We start from the raw sequence: 22,328 nt of genomic DNA, 5'->3' as shown, positions 1-22,328 counted from the left end.
CTTCACACAGATCTCCTCTCGATCTGGCCCATCGGGGAAATGGGTTGACTTGGGGATGATCACCGCCCTGTATCTCTCCACCTTTCCATCCATGCTGACAAAGTCAGCGGTCACAAAGTCCCCAACTTGAATGTTTCACTGTAGGACAAAGAACCTGGTTTTCACGACTGGCACCACGCGGCATCCAGTGGCGTGTTGTGGGTAGACGTCCATTGATTTTGATAATAATTTTTATGTTTTTAATTTTCAGACCTTGTTTTTAATCCGAATATAACATTTATATGTTTTTGGAATCAGGAAATGATGAAGAATAAGATGAACGTAAATTTGAATCGTTTTATAAAAAAATAATTTTAATTACAATTTTCAGATTTTTAATGACCAAAGTCATAAACTAATATTTACGCCACCAAGCTGAAATGCAATACCGAAGTCCGGCCTTTGTCGAAGATTGCTTGGCCAAAATTTCAATCAATTTGATTGAAAAATGAGGGTGTGACAGTGCCGCCTCAACTTTTAAAAAAAAGCCGGATATGACGTCATGAAAGACATTTATCGAAAAACTGAAAAAAACGTCCGGGGATATCATACCCAGTAACTCTCATGTCAAATTTCATAAAGATCGGTCCAGTAGTTTACTCTCAATCGCTCTACACACACACACGCACACACACACACACACACACTCACACACACACACACAGACACACATACACCACGACCCTCGTCTCGATTCCCCCTCTATGTTAAACATTTAGTCAAAACTTGACTAAATGTAAAAAGAAACAAAAAATTCAAAAAAATGGGATAGCGGCGAAACGGGATTGCGCCAAAATGGGATGCGGGAGTAAAATGACGCTTGGCTTGTTAAATGTCGCCAAAATGGGACGGCGGCAAAACGGGATTGCACGTAAATGGGATATTGCGCGAATTATAAACGAAGGAGTAGGCCCTAAGTTTCTCGTACGAGATGTTTACTGGGAGTAAATATTTGGGGAGTAAAAATTTAGTTCCTTGTGAGTTCTTTTTTCGTACAAGATTTTTACTGGAAGTTTACTCCGTCCGAGTCAATTTTTCGTGGAGTAAAAATTTTGTGTTACACCGGTTCATGACCGTTGTGGTAACGAGCGCACATTGTTGTCTCTATATATTGTGTTCCTACGAATCGAAAGTACGATCGCCAAGCCAGTCTGTCATTGAAGGCAACGTTCGATATTTCCGTCTGTCAGCGTTGCCAACGTTCGACAGATTTTACTACTGTTACTCACAAACTTTCAATTTACACAATGAAATGCCAATAACATGTACACACAAGAATGGGAGACGAAGGGAAAACCTACTAGCGATTGAAATTATGCAAACGAACTCACAAATCCCTCACTTTCCGAATGCAAACGCTGCAAATCCGTATGCGTGCGTCGCTGTGCCGAACGTTGGGTTGACGAACGTTGCTGACAGACGCAACAAAACTTGATCAAAAGGCACTAAAAACGATTAAATGTTTTACTCACTGGGTATCGCATTCCTCTTTTTCTTCCTGCAGACGATATGAAGCGGTTGAAACGTCGTTTCCGATTAAAGGCTCGGTTATTTCCGTTAAAAACGAAGTTTGCCGAACGTGTGATTCAGTCTACAGACACCGGTCGGATCACAACAAAAATGTTCATTCTTTGCGATTTTGTGATACTGTTGATGATACACCTGCTTTCCAGTGAAGAACATCAATAAAATGATGTTCACAAGCAAGAATAACAGACAAAAGCACGCGATGTGTAAAATTAGGCTTTGCTTTGCAAACAAAGCACGTGGTTTTTTTACTGACAGACACTTTCGGTGGTGATTGAAAATTTTTCCAGAAACGGTTTTATGCTCCCATTTGATATTGTTTCCCTATTTTCTCTAGTCAGAGACTAACCTTGTGTATTAATTGAATTAATAACCCCATTATCATAAGTTTTGTGTGTTATTTTTGTGTCTGTTGAATCACACTTTGAGATGGGGTCATGTGACAGAAGGAAATGGTGTCTGTCAGGATTCACACGTTCGCTTCGAAAAACGCGCTCAAATAATTGCTCAAACACAAACATTTTAGCTTTTATTTATTTTTTTGTATTGCAAATACCATACTTACTCATGCCAAGCAGAAAAAATGATGAAAATCAACACAGTAAGCAAGTAATTTGAAGGCAAAGTTTACACACATCAAAGAGTCTGATTACCGTGAAACCTGCCAGTTACGGCTTTGTTCTCAGCAAAACAGTGCATTCACGACATACGAAACTGCGCAGCAGCTCTTGACCTATAACATGACATCAGTGTTTTGATGAATGTTCCATTCACTCAGGCACTTGTCCGTTGCAAAGGCAGCAATCGTTATCGAACGGAAATGTCCTTATTTGGAAGGTACTCGACATCCATTGGTTCGTTTCATAAACCGAAATCGGGAACCAGTTTACTTTGTGAGTGCGCATGCTCAGCTTACGAATTTTGCATACGGAAACTACCGAAGAGACTCTCGGCCATGACGGGAACACCCGAAGTTCACTCGGTTTTACAACATCCTGGTTACACATCAAACGATCGGTGACAACCGAAAGCGAATTTCAAGTTTCCTTGAGAAACAACCTTTGATACGATAACAATGGCTCGAAATAAGAAAGAGGACAATATCTTTATTAGTTCGGTTAGCAACAACAAGTAGTTCCGCTGGTACTAGGCCAAAGTTTGGATTCTGTCGGTGTTTCCGATACAGAGGAAAGCTTTGATCTCCACGCAGATCCACAGGTCGCCATTTCCGAACACGCCATGCAGCACACTTTTTACGTCTCGGCACTGGCTTGCTTTGCGCTGAATTTGAGTCAGTTTCTGTGCAGTATCTCCTCGACAAGCAAGTTGAGCATTTGCTACGCAAAAAAACAAAAACAGGAGAAAGTATCCAACATCAGTCAGATTATCAGTAATGTTTGCTGGGCCTGCCATTTCCCGAACGAAACTGGATCAGCAACTGTTTGTATCAATCTGCACTTTCGTAAATTCCTTCACTGTCTTGACGAACTGTGTCATTTTCTTCACCGCGATACACAGTTCATTGCGAAGAGCTTCCTCAGTAAATCGTTCAGATTCCACGTACGATTTGTTGTCAAAAAACAACTCAAACGAAAGTTTCAAACTCATCATCCTCCATCTTGCTTGTCGAAGCACCAAAGTACTGTATCGATGTAAAAACAAAAGCAGAAAACTTCGAGGAAACCAACAAATCGACGAGATACGGAAGGAAATAAGTCTCGTTCTGGCTCAAGTAAGTTACCGTTAAAAATACCGTTATTCTCGCATGCAAATACAAACGAGAATCGGGTCATTGATACACGTTTAGCGCTGGGGCAGTATCCCCATGCTGGTTGACAGAGGGAAAGAAGGGATGGACGCATAAATTCTCTGCTGGCGTGCTAAAGGCTAAGTAGTTTGCAATTCAAATAAACTAAGCTGTTCATTCATAACACAGTTTTGTCCTTGTGTGTCTGTTTCAATAGTGTTTCTGTGGTGTTCAATCTTCAATGTCGTTTTTCTCAGTTCAGCCATTTTGCCTACGGTTACGTCTTGGGTTACGCGATTTCTCTGGCTGTAATTTAGCTAGAGCAATATTTTCTTTTGTAGTTTGTGCAGAATATAACATTCTGGGGGATTACGAAGGGATTTTGCTGAAATTTTATTATAGTCATATCCAGATTATTTCAAAAAATAATTTCGCAAGCGTTACCCTAAAGTTTGACAGTTGTAACAAAGAAGTGTTCCTAACTCCAAATATAAATATAATAAACAAAATCTGCTTCGTAATCCCCTAGAGCATACCCAGAAGGATAAAATAAAACAATAATTAGAAGTGTGACAATCACATCTGATGAAAATCCGTGTATCTCCTGTACTCCACTTTTGTCTGTATTTTGACTGTTTTTGTCGCGTAAAACAAAAACCAGCAACCGAAAATACAACAAGTCGCGTAAGGCGAAAATACAATATTTAGTCAAGTAGCTGCCATTTTTCAGCAAGACCGTATACTCGTAGCATCGTCAGTCCACCGCTCATGGCAAAGGCAGTGAAATTGACAAGAAGAGCGGGGTAGTAGTTGCGCTAAGAAGGATAGCACGCTTTTCTGTACCTCTCTTTGTTTTAACTTTCTGAGCGTGTTTTTAATCCAAACATATCATATCTATATGTTTTTGGAATCAGGAACCGACAAGGAATAAGATGAAAGTGTTTTTAAATTGATTTGGACAATTTAATTTTGATAATAATTTTTATATATTTAATTTTCAGAGCTTGTTTTTAATCCGAATATAACATATTTATATGTTTTTGGAATCAGCAAATGATGGAGAATAAGATAAACGTAAATTTGGATCGTTTTATAAATTTTTATTTTTTTTTACAATTTTCAGATTTTTAATGACCAAAGTCATTAATTAATTTTTAAGCCACCAAGCTGAAATGCAATACCGAACCCCGGGCTTCGTCGAAGATTACTTGACCAAAATTTGAACCAATTTGGTTGAAAAATGAGGGCGTGACAGTGCCGCCTCAACTTTCACGAAAAGCCGGATATGACGTCATCAAAGACATTTATCAAAAAAATGAAAAAAACGTTCGGGGATTTCATACCCAGGAACTCTCATGTCAAATTTCATAAAGATCGGTCCAGTAGTTTAGTCTGAATCGCTCTACACACACACACACACACACGCACGCACACACGCACACACGCACACACGCACGCACATACACCACGACCCTCGTTTCGATTCCCCCTCGATGTTAAAATATTTAGTCAAAACTTGACTAAATATAAAAAGTGACTATTCTTTGTCATCATTTGTTCATTTCTTTCATAAAATAACATTCAGACACAATAAAACATTCAAAATTAAAAACAAGTCGCGCAAGGCGAAAATACAACATTTAGTCAAGTAGCTGTCGAACTCACAGAATGAAACTGAACGCAATGCCATTTTTCAGCAAGACCGTATACTCGTAGCATCGTCAGTCCACCGCTCATGGCAAAGGCAGTGAAATTGACAAGAAGAGCGGGGTAGTAGTTGCGCTAAGAAGGATAGCACGCTTTTCTGTACCTCTCTTTGTTTTAACTTTCTGAGCATGTTTTTAATCCAAACATATCATATCTATATGTTTTTGGAATCAGGAACCGACAAGGAATAAGATGAAAGTGTTTTTAAATTGATTTGGACAATTTAATTTTGATAATAATTTTTATATATTTAATTTTCAGAGCTTGTTTTTAATCCAAATATAACATATTTATATGTTTTTGGAATCAGAATATGATGGAGAATAAGATGAACGTAAATTTGGATCGTTTTATAAATTTTTATTTTTTTTTACAATTTTCCGATTTTTAATGACCAAAGTCATTAATTAATTTTTAAGCCACCAAGCTGAAATGCAATACCGAAGTCCGGGCTTCGTCGAAGATTACTTGACAAAAATTTCAACCAATTTGGTTGAAAAATGAGGGCGTGACAGTGCCGCCTCAACTTTCACGAAAAGCCGGATATGACGTCATCAAAGACATTTATCAAAAAAATGAAAAAAACGTTCGGGGATTTCATACCCAGGAACTCTCATGTCAAATTTCATAAAGATCGGTCCAGTAGTTTAGTCTGAATCGCTCTACACACACACACACACACACACACACACACACACACACAGACACACGCACATACACCACGACCCTCGTCTCGATTCCCCCCTCGATGTTAAAACATTTAGTCATAACTTGACTAAATGTAAAAAGGTAGTGCACTGGCCCACCTCCCCTTAACAAAAAAGGTAGCAAATCAGACAGTTAATATATGTATACAAATTGAGCGGACAAATACAACAATCACAACATTATATGTAGTCATTAAATGTGACTATTGATGTTGTCAAGCCAGTTTTGCGAAACGCATGTCAGTATGTGTGTATGAGGGAGGGGGGGGGGGGGGCGGGGATATTATGCTGACAGGAAAATATCAGTTGCTAGGCTCTGTAGATGGGTGTGTAAATGAGAGAGGGTGTGAGTGTGTGTGCGTGAGAGACAGAGAGAATAACTGTATGCGTTACTATGTGGGTGTTTGTGTTTGCGTACGTTTGTGCGTGTTGAAGCAATGGTGATATACAAATGCAGTGAACACATTGGTATAAATGATACTGGCATTAAACCTCCCCGTGAAAATGAGCAAATGGTCCGAATCAATAAACACAGGCATTGTAATTGTCTCTCTCTTTAACTCTCTCTATCTCTCTCTCCTCCCTCCCCCCCTCTCTCTCTCTCTCTCTCTCTCTCTCTCTCTCTCTCTCTCTCTCTCTCTCTCTTTATCCTTATGCAATACAGTTCTGAGATCTCTCTCTCTCTCTCTCTCTCTCTCTCTCTCTCTCTCTCTCTCTCTCTCTCTCTCTCTCTCTCTCTCTTAATTCTTATAAAATACAGTTCGGAGTACTCTCTCTTTCTCTCTCTCTCTCTCTCTCCCTCTCTCTCTTCTCTCTCTCTCTCTCTCTCTCTCTCTCTCTCTCTCTCTCTCTCTCTCTCTATCTCTCTCACTCTCTTTCTCTCTCTCCCTGTCCCAAGATAGGCCAATTGGTTCTAAGAGGACGTTAAAACTAATTATCATCATCTATCTCTCTGTCTCTCTCTCTCTCTCTCTCTCTCTCTCTCTCTCTCTCTCTCTCTCTCCCCTTCTCTCTCTCTCTCTCTCTCTCTGTCAGAGGGGATTTCCCAAATCGCCCACTCGTACCGAACTGCTGCTACCCAAATCGCCCCCCTCCAATATCGCACCCAATTAGTCCAAATTGTTGCTGTGAGTGCCATTTCATCCCTGCTGATTTATGTCACACAAGCACGCACGAAGGCTCGCACACACACATAGCCGCTTTAAAGACTGTTTTGATGTCAGATACACTCGAGCATAAAAGATTGTCAGCACTCTCAGCCACGCCCGCGCACATAGCGTGGAAACCGGAGGCATTTTCAAGCGACCTGTTTGTTTGTTTGTGTGCTTTTTGTTAGTTTGTTTGTTTCGGGGGAGGAGGGATGGGAGGGGAGGGGACGTTAGGAAGCTTTTTACCTTTCAAACTTTGGAGAAAAAAAACCAAGCGAATTGTGACAATGTCAATTGTCCGTGCCCTTTCATGCACACGCCTTTGCTTGGGTATTAAGAATAGGAAACAATGAATCCAAGCTAAATATAGTTCGCAAACAGGCTCTGAACTTAACTGAAGCTGCATTTAATCTTTACGCTGCATAGAAAAGTTGATTATCCCACATACGTGAGAGAGACACTCGTGAGATAATAATCGTTCAAATCACGCGTGTGTATATCATGTAAATGAGGTCATGTCAAGCAAGTCTGGCAGGGACCTGTTTTTCCACTGCTTATGATGCCAAAGTCACCGAGACAAACGTCATTATAGAAAAAACAAATTGCGCTCGCTAATTACCCTCGATGAATTTTTAGAACTAACACGTCACACCACACTTTCAGAGTGACTTTTATTTACTTTGACCTAATAAATTGCACGAGGCTTTAGAAGAGATCGAGGTTCCAAAACAAGCGTCTTCAAGTTAGCTGCCTCGACTGCAGGACATTTTCAGTAAAATACACGTAAGTACAGTATGTAGGATAAACAGAATACTACATGGCTTGCTGTGTCGTAAATCGGGTCATGTCAAACAAGGCTGACAGGGACCTGTTTTTCCACTGCTTATGATGCCAAAGTCACCGAGACAAACGTCATTTGAAAAACGTTTGTTTGTTTGTTTGTTTGTTTGCTTAACGCCCAGCCGACCACGAAGGGCCATATCAGGGCGGTGCTGCTTTGACATATAACGTGCGCCACACACAAGACAGAAGTCGCAGCACAGGCTTCATATCTCACCCAGTCACATTATTCTGACACCGGACCAACCAGTCCTAGCACTAACCCCATAATGCCAGACGCCAGGCGGAGCAGCCACTAGATTGCCAATTTTAAAGTCTTAGGTATGACCCGGCCGGGGTTCGAATCCACGACCTCCCGATCACGGGTCGGACACCTTACCACTAGGCCAACCGTGCGGGTCCTTGAAAAACATAAGAAATCCAGTTTTTTTATGGAATTTTTGCTAGGTAGCTGCAGATTATATGCAATAAATCTAAAACTACGTACACAGAGCCGCCTCTCAATATTACACAGGACGGTGACAAAGATCCTCCTGTGGGCACGTGAAATCCCTGAGAGCTAAGGCCAACAACAAAAAATAGTCTGTTTACGGTAACATAGGCAAAAAAAGAGGGTCGGTGGGTCGGTATTTTTGTATTATTTTTTTTTTTTAATTTTCTCAAAAAAAACATTTTTAAGTTATTGTGCCCAAAAAACACAGATTTTTTTTTCTTCATTTTTTTCATTTTTTTTTTTCCTCCCAAATGCCAAAAAAAAGTCTAGGGTCGCGCGAAAATATAGGGTCGGTCGGGATACCGTAAACAGATTTTTTTGTTGTTTGTTTTGCATAACATAACCTGAAAATGGACGTTGTAATGGCTTTCTGTTTAAATTTTGTGAACGTTCCTAACGCCAATAATATCCGATAAAGCCATTGTTGAGAAAAAGAAAAGCAGATCTTCACATACACATTATGTTTCTGACCAAGCCACTGCTGTTTAACCTCAGGGTTATACCACTGAAAAAATGTATCCGTAACTTTTTTGTGTTCAGTGTTTTCAATCAATGAGGCTTATATCGCGCATATTCCGTGGGTACAGTTCTAGGCGCTCTGCAGTGATGCCGTGTGAGATGAAATTTTATACGGCCAGTAGATTGCAGCCATGTCGGCGCATATTTACCTTTCACGGCCTTATTCCAAGTCACACGGGTATGGTAGACAATTATTAACTGTGCCTAAGCAATTTTGCCAGGAAAGACCCTTTTGTCAATCGTGGGATCTTTAACGTGCACACCCAATGTAGTATACACGGGGGGTGGTTCGGACACCGAAGAGAGTCTGCACACAAAGTTGACTCTGTGAAATAAATTTCCGCCGAACCTGGGATCGAACTCGCGCTGACAGCGGCCAACTGAATACAAATCCAGCGCGCTACCAACTGAGCTAGACCAACAACAAAGAACAGCTTTTTCGTACCCTTTCTGTCTCCCTTTTCCAAGCTGTTGAGAGCCTTGGCCGGTTGACGACTGTGCCAAAGTCATTGCTTTTGCATTAAATAAACAAAAACCGAGTGTGTGTGTGTGTGTGTGTGTGTGTGTGTGTGTGTGTGTGTGTGTGTGTGTGTGTGTGTGTGTGTGTGTGTGTGTGTGTGTGTGTGTGTGTGTGTGTGTGTGTGCATGGGTCGCCATGATGATCTGACGTTTGGTCTAGCTTTTTTTGTAAAAGTCACACGTGGCACTGGTTTTTGTAAAAAAAAAAAATTCTCCAATGTGAATTCTGATTTTTGGCCGTCATTTTACCATTCTGTAACTAGTATTGAAGAATGTGTCAAATGGGATCTGTCGATGTGGAGACTACTAAAACTCGGCTAGCCGATGCACGCACGCACGCACGCACACACACACACACACACACACACACACACACACGCACACACACACACACACACACACACACACACACACACACACACACACAAACACACCCACACACGCACACTTTGATATTAGGTTGCTGTCCAGAGGTTTATATAAGGATTATAGTAAATATAAATGAAATTAGGTATACTTTTGACGTACTTATTTTGTTCTTATCCACATTGCAAAATATGTGCAGATTGCGAGATAATTTCGAAAAACCAGGTTTCAGGCGTTTCGCAAACGGACAAAAGCAGCGGCGCTACCACGGTGTGTGCGTGTTTTAGGTGTAATTAAACAAAAAACAAAAAACATTCTCAGCGATGATTGGTTTTTGTACTCGACGACTGGAGCCAACAAAACATAATCATCAATCAGAAAATATTACGCGAAGCTGCCTTTACTTCAGTTTATGTGACACTGAATTTCGCACAAGTTGTTGGAGCCCCGATGTCTCTCATGCGTTCATTGTTAAACTGAGAATAGAGAAGACGAGATACAGTAGGTTCAAACAGTTTTATTCGGATAATTGCACATAACAATGCCGCATACACTCAATGAAATAACTGGAGCACAACAAGCTCTTATCAAGCTTTTCAACGTGACAAACTAATAATTGTAAAGTTTGTAATGAACTGATACACTTAATTAAGCACTTCTTTTTTCATTGTCAAGAGGTGAGGAACGTTTGGAAACTATGTAAAGACTTTATTTATAAGCAAATTTATTATAATATAACTTTGAATGAAACAGATATATTATTTGGTTTTTGGAATGAAAATTTAAAAAACGATCAAATTTATTTTATAAATTATTGTATTTTGATAACAAAAATGACCATAGGAAAATTTAAGTATGGGAAGAAGTTAGACTTACGTATTTTATTGGAATTAGAGTTAAACATTAGACAGAAGTTTATGTTTTGTATAATATAAAGTTGATTATGTTATACAGAAAAAGACCAAGGAAGAAGGATGCTCGCCACCTTAAAAAAATAAAAAAAAATCGGGCAAAAAATATGGGTTGAAGCATCCTGCATAAAAAAAAAAATTAGTAAATAAATAAATAAAAGCTTTTCAACGTGCTCTTAAAAACAATATGATATTTGATTTGGCGGACGAATATTTCGTATGTCAAAAGGAAAAGGGGATATTTGTATAAGTGGAAAATGAGGATGAAGAAAACAAAAAGTAACCGAAATACACAAATAAAAGCTACAAAAGCTAAAGCAGCATAACATAAACAACAAACAAATTGACACACACACACACACACACACACACACACACACACACACACACACACACACACACACACACACACACTCACGCACACACACACACTCACACATACACACACACACACACACACACACACACACATACACACACACACACACACACACACACATGTCGTCCACACATATAGAGATTCATTCTGAAGCGGAACAATGCACACAAAACGATACCTCATTAAATCAATATAAATGTATACACAGAAAATTCAGAATTAACAAAACCGTTTACTTAATACAATGAACCTATATATAACTGGTCAAAAATTATTCTATTTTCGCTGACTGACTTGTCTCTACTGCCACACAAAAAAAGTAATCTAAGGAAAGACAATCATAATCAGAGAGGGTTGACACTATCGTGTCGTGACTGACAGTACGATGAACATTGAAACAGGTAGTGTTCCGCACTTTCAAAATAAAAACCACATGTGCATGAGAAATAGAGAGTCAAGTGTCTCTTCAATTCATCTCCGTTTAGGTTACTAATCCTTAACCTCAGTCTACAATGAATAATTTCAAAATTACGATCAGATGAAGACGAGATACAGTTATATTATTTAATTGTGTGAGTAGTGAAGTCTTCTTTCATTACATACCAGAAACACCCAAAAGTGTTCTGTGAACATTACAGTTACTACAAGCGAAATACTCATTCTCAATGTTGGTGTGACACTGAATTTCGCTCAAATGTTTGAAGTGTTCACAGGACCATAATGATAATGGGGACGACATTTACACACGCCACCACCAGGAACATGGCCAAAAAGCACAGCCTGTCTCCCAGCATCGCTAACCACTGATTAGATTCATTAGACAATCTGTATGTTACAAAGGGTTCAAAACCTGTCACAGAAATGTGTTTAGTTTAGAGTGTTCACAGGACCAGAATGAGAATGGGGACGACATTTACACACGCCACCACCAGGAACATTGCCAGAAAGCACAGCCTGTCTCCCGGCATCGCTATAACCACTGCTTAGAATCATTAGACACTCTGTATGTTACAAAGGGTTCAAAACCTGTCACAGATTTTCTGTTTCGAGTGTTCACATGACAAGAATGACAATGGTGACGACATTGACACACACCACCACCAGGAACATGGTCAGAAAGCACAGCCTGTCCCTCCTTCCGATGGGGGCAGACTGCACCCACCCCCCTCCCCGCTCCTCTTCCTCCTCCTCGGGGCACGCAGACGGCCTGTGGTCGGACTCCTTGCGCTGGCTGTCGTCTGCCACATCTTGTCCTACAGCATCCGTGGCGGTTACCTCCCCTCTGTCGTCCCTGTTATGGCCGCGCTAGGTGTGATAACACAGGACTTTGTTACAACCGTGTGCAAGACACTGACAATATTATTTTCTGGGTTTGAGATGCAATACATTCAAACAGATGAATACAATTTGCTATCTCTCTGTTTTTGTCTGTCTGTCTGTCTGTCTATCAGTCTGTCTCTCTCTCTCTTTGTATCTCTCTGTCTCTGTCTCTGTCTCTCTCTTTCTCTCTCTCTCTCTCTCTCTCTCTCTCTCTCTTTCTCTTTCTCGTTGTCAGTCTTTCACTCTCTCTCTGTCTCCCTCTGTTTCGCTCTGTCTCGCTCACACACACACACACACACACACACACACACACACACACACACACACACATCCCCCCCACACACACACACACACACATAAGATAAGTAATAAACATTGCAGTTTAAACCTTTAAAGGAGGAGACCATTGAAAACGATGTTTGAGATCACCCGCCATGGCAGAAGGATGAAAGAGGTCGATATAAAGTCGTCGTAGCTTTCTGTTGATGATATCGTTGTTATTGGCTGCTTCGGTGGGCTTGCTGTCGTGTTCGCCGTCTTGGTGTGGGTGGTGGTGGTGGCGGAAGTCGTTGATGGTGGTGGGCAGTCGTGAGATGCAGAGAGCGACGACGTTGACGATGACAGCGGTGAAGCTGAGGATGATCTGGAGGCTGGCGTATAGTACTGAAACACACAATTATCTTGACCTTTAGAGGTGCATCTTTAATATGAGTTCAACACATTGCAGTTTAATTTTAAAGGCGTGAGACCCTTGATCAAGATGACTATGATCTTCTGCCTTGGCTAAAGAAGCTTCTAGTCTAGTTTATGATGATCTTGAAGGCTGGCGTACAGCACTGAAACACATAAGTTATTTTGAGCTTTAGTGGTGCATCTTTAAGATGAGTTTAAAACCCTTGATTGAGACAATAATTAGATTTTCTGCCTTGGTTGCAGAAGCTTCTAGTCTAGCTATGGGTGATCTCGAGTCTGGCGTACAGCACCGTTTCTACCCCGCAACTCAAGCAGTCATACGCCGATTCCGGGGGAATCATGCTGGGTATATTCGTTTTTCTATATCCCACCAAACTCTGACATGGATTACAGGATCTTTTGCGTGCGCACTTGGTCTTGTGCTTGTGTGTACACACGAAGGAGGATAAGACACTAGCAGGTCTGCATATAAGTTGACCTGGAAGATCGGAAAAAAAACTCTCACCAAAGACTGACACGGTGTCGGACACACGGGGCATGGAGTCCGACAGAGTTCCCATGAACACGATGTTGGTCAGCAGAACTGTCACCGATAGAGTTATCTTCTCTCCGCTGTCCGCCGGAACCAACAGGGCCAGGGGAGACAACAGCGAGAAGGCGGCAAGGGGCATAACTGTACTCAGCAGGTAAAAGCTGTAGCGACGTTGCAGCACCACGATGAAGCTTCCTTGCGTGACCTTCACTGTTCCAAGAAAAACTAAAGTCGTTTAGTCGATGCAGAGTGTTCCTGACATGTTTTCGGTTTAAATATTTAAATCAAAGCCCAATTGAAATCGTTAAAACATACATTTCTTCCCTTGCGAACTATTCTACACAACCCGTTATAAAAAAAAAACTAGGCAGATGCGTTTGAGGGCAGATCTTTCTGATGAGGCCGTTTATCGTAAAACCAATTATGTATCGATTGGACATTGGATTTCCCTTCTTTGAGCCATGTGACGTCAGAGGCCTACAAAACTTCATATTTGGGCGTTTCAGGTTGACCGAAACTTCAAAGCAACTACAAAACACACGTCATGTGTTTGATTGCATGTGTGTGTGTGCTCGTTCAATCGTCAAAACAACAACAAAGTCAGTTAATGACGTGTGTTTTGTAGTTCCTTTGAAGTTTTGGTCAACCTGAAACGCCCAAATATGAAGCTTATGTGTTTGATTTCATGTGTGTGTGTGTGTGCTCGTTCAATCGTCAAAACAACAACAAAGTCAGTGACCTGAAAGGAATTCGATCGATACATAAATGTTATTTGCGTTTTTGACAGTCATTGTTCGGTCTCTGAGAACAATGACTGTCTCGATCTGTGTAAAATGTCATATTTTGGTCAAAAACGCAAATAACGTATAATATGGCTGAAAAGGCCATTCATTCCCCCTACCTTATTCAGAAAACAGATTGAGTTCACATGACGTAGTGTCGATACAGTGGAACCTTCAACACAGCCACCCTCCAAAATCAAATTCGAAAAATCAAGGTTCCCGCGTTAAAATTGACACAAAATCAGAACTGCTAAAACAAAACATGTTCTGAACGTCGGTAAAAAGAACAATCAAATCTGCATCCAAATCAGTCAGTTCTGTTCACATATCTTGTCTGCAAATAATGCAGTCACAATATTGATTGGTGGTAGTGTTCAAGGAAAGGATGCTCTTATTTGATGCAACCGCTTGGAAGGTCCACGTGATTGTGTACGCGGGCTAGACAGTAAAAATAAAGCGATGTTATGTCAGATTATAGGCAAGGCAAGGCAAATAATTTATTCAAGAAACCCCATGGGGGTACATGAAATAACAAAAAAATAAATATATACAAGAACAATAACAAAATGGGGCGTGCCTGTTTCAACTAATACATGTATAAACTCATTCCGTTGAAAAAGTTTATTTTATTTTTAGAATGTTTGCAACGAACCAGGACTGTAGCTGACGTCCAGTGTGGTCTGCTCAGTGCGCGTGTCGGTCAGCAGGAACTCACCGTTGGTCACCACGGTGTCCATGTGCAGCGTGCCGTAGGTGACTGACATATACTGACCGGTCATCATCCACGACACCACCCGTAACCCGCACACCTGGCTGTCAAACGGGTACCTGGGGCACACATTGGAGGATAAGGATAAGGGATCAGTCATCATCCACGACACCTCCCGTAATCCGCACACCTGGCTGTCAAACGGGTACCTGGGGCACACATTGGAGGATAAGGATAAGGGATCAGTCATCATCCACGACACCACCCGTAACCCGCACACCCGCTGTCGAACGGGTACCTGGAGCACACATTGGAGACAAAACACTATAAAGTATGAGATAGAGTTATGATAATATCGTCCGCAATAATCCCATTATATCTAGAGAGAGAGATATCTATAGAGAGAGATATCTAGAGAGAGAGAGAGAGAGAGAGAGAGAGAGAGAGAGAGAGAGAGAGAGAGAGAGAAGTGTGGACGTGTGGGTTGGTAGCTAGGTGCATATGGTACCAAGCAGATAATTAGTTGAAATAAACCAGCGGCATTGAAATAAAACCTGCCATGATTGATACAAGGAGTAGCATTTTGCAAAGCCCATTCACACAACAAAACTGTAAAGTAAAGTGACTGCATATGTGTTAAAATGCTGTGATAGAAGTTAAGGCCAGTTGTGAGTGACCTTCCTCCATTCAATAATGTTTTTGTTTTTATCTCGGTCATTTTCAAGAAACATGAAAGAATAGAATGTGCGACGGCGCTTGGATGTCACTTCAGGGTTACGATGTCTTTCAACAGACCTGGGAACCCCTGTTTTGCACTTGTAGTATTCTCAAAAAAACTTGGTGTATTTTCAGAAACAAATGCGTACTCCACGCAGCATTTGAACATCCATGATTCAAACATTCTTCACAATTAAGCGTCCGTCGCACCGTTAATTAAGTTAACAAATACATTAAAAACAAACTGGCTTACTTGAAAATGTCCACATTGCATCCGGTTTCCAGCAGGAAGTCAGGCTGCCACGTGACCGTCCCATCATACCTCAGGTGCGCCTGCGTTCTGTCCGTCCCAAAGAAATTCAGGCTGCGTACGCTGCAGGCAGATACCCAGAAACCAATTACGATTGGACAATTGCCCATACTGGCATTAGAAACAGGCTATAAATGAAACGCAAACTCGGAAAACACAGACAGTTTGATATGAGCGAAAACGGAGAGTCCCTAAGTGGTCGAAGGAAGATAGTGGGAGTTATGTTTGGATTAATGAGGGTGAGGGTCCTAAGTCGTGTTTAAAACTGCTCACAGATTACTGGTCCCGTAACCTACTAGGGTCGCAGGGGCACTGCAATGACGAGTGATGCACTAGCTGTCTCCGTGTATGGCGTAATGTCAGCAGTCGTCTGAACTGGTCCACTCTGTCTGCACCAGCTGTCACCATGTATGGCGTAATGTCGGCAGTCGTCTGAACTGGTCCACTCTGTCTGCACCAGCTGTCACCATGTATGGCGTAATGTCGGCAGTCGTCTGAACTGGTCCACTCTGGTTCACTCAGTCTGTCTGCACCAGCTGTCACCATGTATGGCGTAATGTCGACAGTCGTCTGAACTGGTCCACTCTGTCTGCACCAGCTGTCACCATATATAGCGTAATGTCGGCAGTCGTCTGAACTGGTCCACTCTGGTTCACTCAGTCTGTCTGCACCAGCTGTCACCATGTATGGCGTAATGTCGGCAGTCGTCTGAACTGGTCCACTCTGTCTGCACCAGCTGTCACCATGTATGGCGTAATGTCGGCAGTCGTCTGAACTGGTCCACTCTGTCTGCACCAGCTGTCTCTATTGTATGGCGTAATGTCGGCAGTCGTCTGAACTGGTCCACTCTGTCTGCACCAGCTGTCACCATGTATGGCGTAATGTCGGCAGTCGTCTGAACTGGTCCACTCTGTCTGCACCAGCTGTCACCATGTATGGCGTAATGTCGGCAGTCGTCTGAACTGGTCCACTCTGTCTGCACCAGCTGTCACCATGTATGGCGTAATGTCGGCAGTCGTCTGAACTGGTCCACTCTGTCTGCACCAGCTGTCACCATATATGGCGTAATGTCGGCAGTCGTCTGAACTGGTTCACTCTGTCTGCACCAGCTGGCACCATGTATGGCGTAATGTCGGCAGTCGTCTGAACTGGTTCACTCTGTCTGCACCAGCTGGCACCATATATGGCGTAATGTCGGCAGTCGTCTGAACTGGTCCACTCTGTCTGCACCAGCTGTCACCATGTATGGCGTAATGTCGGCAGTGGTCTGAACTAGTCCACTCTGGTTCACTCAGTCTGTCTGCACCAGCTGTCACCATGTATGGCGTAATGTCGGCAGTCGTCTGAACTGGTCCACTCTGTCTGCACCAGCTGTCTCTATTGTATGGCGTAATGTCGGCAGTCGTCTGAACTGGTCCACTCTGTCTGCACCAGCTGTCTCTATTGTATGGCGTAATGTCGGCAGTCGTCTGAACTGGTCCACTCTGTCTGCACCAGCTGTCACCATGTATGGCGTAATGTCGACAGTCGTCTGAACTGGTCCACTCTGTCTGCACCAGCTGTCACCATCTATGGCGTAATGTCGGCAGTCGTCTGAACTGGTTCACTCTGTCTGCACCAGCTGGCACCATGTATGGCGTAATGTCGGCAGTCGTCTGAACTGGTTCACTCTGTCTGCACCAGCTGGCACCATTTATGGCGTAATGTCGGCAGTCGTCTGAACTGGTCCACTCTGTCTGCACCAGCTGTCACCATGTATGGCGTAATGTCGGCAGTCGTCTGAACTGGTCCACTCTGTCTGCACCAGCTGTCACCATGTATGGCGTAATGTCGGCAGTCGTCTGAACTGGTCCACTCTGTCTGCACCAGCTGTCTCTATTGTATGGCGTAATGTCGGCAGTCGTCTGAACTGGTCCACTCTGTCTGCACCAGCTGTCTCTATTGTATGGCGTAATGTCGGCAGTCGTCTGAACTGGTCCACTCTGTCTGCACCAGCTGTCTCTATTGTATGGCGTAATGTCGGCAGTCGTCTGAACTGGTCCACTCTGTCTGCACCAGCTGTCACCATATATAGCGTAATGTCGGCAGTCGTCTGAACTGGTCCACTCTGTCTGCACCAGCTGTCACCATGTATGGCGTAATGTCGGCAGTCGTCTGAACTGGTCCACTCTGTCTGCACCAGCTGTCTCTATTGTATGGCGTAATGTCGGCAGTCGTATGAACTGGTCCACTCTGTCTGCACCAGCTGTCTCTATTGTATGGCGTAATGTCGGCAGTCGTCTGAACTGGTCCACTCTGTCTGCACCAGCTGTCTCTATTGTATGGCGTAATGTCGGCAGTCGTCTGAACTGGTCCACTCTGTCTGCACCAGCTGTCACCATGTATGGCGTAATGTCGGCAGTCGTCTGAACTGGTCCACTCTGTCTGCACCAGCTGTCTCTATTGTATGGCGTAATGTCGGCAGTCGTCTGAACTGGTCCACTCTGTCTGCACCAGCTGTCACCATGTATGGTGTAATGTCGGCAGTCGTCTGAACTGGTCCACTCTGTCTGCACCAGCTGTCTCTATTGTATGGCGTAATGTCGGCAGTCGTCTGAACTGGTCCACTCTGTCTGCACCAGCTGTCTCTATTGTATGGCGTAATGTCGGCAGTCGTCTGAACTGGTCCACTCTGTCTGCACCAGCTGTCTCTATTGTATGGCGTAATGTCGGCAGTCGTCTGAACTGGTCCACTCTGTCTGCACCAGCTGTCTCTATTGTATGGCGTAATGTCGGCAGTCGTCTGAACTGGTCCACTCTGTCTGCACCAGCTGTCTCTATTGTATGGCGTAATGTCGGCAGTCGTCTGAGCTGTGGCAAAGGTTTTCTTGGTCCACTCGATCTGCTATGCTGTCTGTCCATCTTTACAACACTGTTTATTTGGGGGGGGGGGGGTGGTTTCACTTTTTCTGTCAGTCTGTCTGTCTGTTTGTTTGTTTGTTTGTTTGTTTGTTTGTTTGTCCGCACTCATATTTTAGGGCTGAGATGCACGGGGAAGTTATCACCCAAACGGGTGCCACCAGCAGTTTTGGATTGGTTGAAACTGAGATGTGTTGTGATGTCAACGAATAAGAAGAACCCGCGGTTTGTTCTCGCCCGTTTGGGTGGCACCCACTTTCGCTTGGTGCACGTCAGCCCTGGTCGATTGAGCTGACAGTGTTTCCTTGGTCTTCCTCGTCTCCTCTTACCCGGGACCGTTGGTTTAAACAATGTTTATTCATAGTTTACATGTTCAGGAAATGTACATCGACATAAGGTGAAAACAACAACAAGGCTACGGGACCGTTCCCTGGAGGAGGATCTTGGAGAGCCCGCATATGATTGTTATGTGTGACCCTGCCATCTCAACTTCCTCTTCTTGACGGTGGTCAGCAGGTCTTCGTGGGGTTTTCGATGATTTGGAACAACGCCTTGAAATGTTATAGGTTTCGTATTTTGGTGTGAATCTCTTCACGCAGACATGAAAGGATAGTTATTTGCGTTTGGATCCGATTGCGGCGAATTGATTTCAAGTGTGCACATTGAAAACTTTCTAATCACGGATCAATTTTGATCTCGAATAAATAGACACATCTTTCAGTGTCATTACCATACACATCATAAGACGAGCAAACAGTTTCTTGTTTGAAAATCTAAGCAATTCTTCGCTTTAATTTGTTTTTACTAAGACTAACTACTGTTTGGCTCATTCAGTGTATTTCAGTGGCATTTGCCTTTTTATTATGCGTCTTGTTTATTCAAACCACCAGGATTTTTTTTATATCAATTAATGAAATCAGACATGAAAAAAAATCACTCTTCTCCGATGGTACACTATTTACAGAGATGCCGTCGTGGTAGACAGCCGGCCGTGACCAGATAAAGTCAACATTAGTTTACTGGTCCACAAAGGAAACGTTAAATTGCTGTTGCGAGAGAGACACTGACACTAACGCATGCTTTATTTGTGAGGCAACCAGCCCGTACACAAGCATAGGGTTGTGGGGTGCAGGGGGGGGGAGGGTCGGAATGGTAACGTAATGTCAAAAAGGCTTTTTATAACAATGTCCAATTGAGCAATCGTACCTTTCATTCAAATGACGCATTTGTCCCTTAGTTTGAGAGCATAGAAAATAAACATGGCAATATTTCTAGTGGTGTGAGTGCAGGGATTTTTCAAAAGTGTTTTTAAAGACAGTTCTACTCCTTCCGTTTGACATTTCCATACATACTTTTCGCGGAGATTTGAACGGAGCTGGCATGCAAACAAAAAATGCGGTTCGTCTTCAAGTTCAAGGGTGTCTGGACAAAAGGGGCCATTTTTATCTGCAGTGTCGACAGCAGTATATATCGCTTACTTATGCCCAACTCGTTTACTCCGAGGCGAAAACGGATGAACGTATCTCTGAATTTGTTAATGGTCATTTCACTTAGGTATTTTTACACCCCCGGTATAGGGGTGTGTATAGGTTTCACTCAATGTGTTTGTGTGTTTGTGGCGGTGTTTGTGTTCGCAAGTAGATCTCAAGAATGAATGGACCGATCGTCACCAAACTTGGTGAACAACAGGTTCTATACATTCCTGAGACGGTCCTTACAAAAATTGGGACCAGTCAAACACACGGTTAGGGAGTTATTGGTGGATTAAAATTATACAACGACTTATAGACGGACACCCCCGTTGGTCAAAGGGAAATAACCATTCTCACTGCCACCAACTGAGAAGGTTATTTCCCTTGACGGGGCTGTTTTTCCTATCAGAGGAATTTCTTGTTTAAGACAGTGGACGGCTTTAAAACCTGAATAGGTGCTGTATCTGTCACTGCTGCCAATCTTGCCGCGCCATTCATCCTTAAAACGAGTCATCATTTTCTGTTTCAACGCGGTAAGCAATGCAGCTTCGTTTGCGGCTCCTCCGTTAGTCTATACCTCTTCAAATCCGTGTAAATGCAGACATGTTTGAATACAGTTAACCCAGTTTTTCTCTTTGCTTGGTTCAGGCGCATCAATATTGTTTTTCATCATCACAGAGGCCTGCTTTGGAAATCTTGCCATGGGCATCTTTAATAACTTAAACCAATATCGAAAACAAGAAAGTGTACTGTCAATGTACAGGGGGTATCTTCCTGTTTCACCACAGGTCATGTGGTTTGGGGTCCTATTACTTACGCCCAACAGTCTTTTGCATACAAAAAGGTGCGCTGATTTAATATATTCAGGTATTTTCAGTCCTCATATCTCTGAGGCGTACAATAACATTGGCTTAATTTGGGCGTCAAAAAGCTGGAAAAATAATGAAGTATCAAAACTCCCAAGCGACTGCACAATGTTTTCATGGGGTCAACGGTTTTACCCTTGGCCTTGCTGACAACTTCTTCGCAGGCACACTGTGTTGATAACTTGGTGGTAAATATTTAAAACTGTTAACGATCTCAATAAAACCATTTTTCGGCAGATATACCTCTTTTCCGGAAAACCATATCTTTTGTTTTCTCCAAATTTGCACACAGGTCAAGTGACTTTGATGCTTTCTCCAGATTACTGATCTGGTTGTGTAACCCTGCTGGGGTTGAGGCAACCAAAACAATATCATCCGCAAACAAGTCTTGCTCTTTTTTTCATGAATTAAAACATCCACTTATAGGCAAAACAAAATATTCAACATAAGATAGCGTGAAACGAGGTATCAAAAGGAATTAATTGCCACCTATCACTCTTGTTTCGCTGTGGTGGATCTGGTTCGTTCATTTCAAGTACAGGTCAGTCCAAGTTTTTCTGAATGTTTCTTTTCTATAATTAAGCGTACCATAACCTACCAAGAATAAACAAAAACACAAAAAATACATTGTATTTTTTGGTTTTGATTCTAGATTTGAGAACATTCGCTATTTTATATTTCGGATGTCATCTGTTGTATGCCTTACTCATTGGAGACGATGAGGTCGGGTAGCCATATTGTGGTCTGGGGCAGGAGAAGGTCTGTGATGTTCGCATACTCCGCAGGCTCCCAAACAAGGTACTCGTCTTTCCAGACCTAGAATTGGTTTTGTTGTATTTTTTCAAATTAAAAAACAAACATTTTACAACAGGAAGGAAAGAGGGAAGGAATAAAGGAAGAAAGATAGGACGAACGTAAGGAAGGGAGAACGGGGGTGGAGGGAAGATTGAAGGACAGAAAGACAAACAAGCTTACAGACAGAGAAATCTCCAGATAGGTAAACAGGATCAAAGAAAGAACAAAAGAAAGAACAAAAGAAAGAAGACAGAAAGAAAGAAAGTAAAAAATGAACGAACGAAAGAAAGAAAGAACAAAATCAACGAAAGAAAGAAAAAAAAAATTCGCGA

At 42.5% G+C, this 22,328-nt stretch overlaps 1 protein-coding gene across 1 annotated transcript in view; it reads right to left on the bottom strand.

Moving 5' to 3' along the window:
• Window positions 1-10,914: 10,914 nt before the first annotated feature.
• The window catches only part of LOC138950724 (acetylcholine receptor subunit alpha-type acr-16-like), a 23,615-nt gene continuing 12,201 nt past the window's right edge, over window positions 10,915-22,328 (bottom strand). The window contains exons 3-8 of the mRNA XM_070322451.1: window positions 21,908-22,017; window positions 15,909-16,028; window positions 14,882-15,057; window positions 13,421-13,657; window positions 12,611-12,885; window positions 10,915-12,207 (exon numbers count right to left, since the gene is read on the bottom strand). Of these exons, the coding sequence (XP_070178552.1) occupies window positions 11,956-12,207; window positions 12,611-12,885; window positions 13,421-13,657; window positions 14,882-15,057; window positions 15,909-16,028; window positions 21,908-22,017 (1,170 nt within the window). The 3' untranslated portion in view covers window positions 10,915-11,955. The remainder of the gene's footprint in view (window positions 12,208-12,610; window positions 12,886-13,420; window positions 13,658-14,881; window positions 15,058-15,908; window positions 16,029-21,907; window positions 22,018-22,328) is intronic.

The sequence above is a fragment of the Littorina saxatilis genome, linkage group LG16 (genome assembly GCF_037325665.1).
Source record: "Littorina saxatilis isolate snail1 linkage group LG16, US_GU_Lsax_2.0, whole genome shotgun sequence".
Taxonomy (NCBI): domain Eukaryota; kingdom Metazoa; phylum Mollusca; class Gastropoda; order Littorinimorpha; family Littorinidae; genus Littorina; species Littorina saxatilis.
This window is presented reverse-complemented; position numbering and strand designations above follow the sequence as displayed.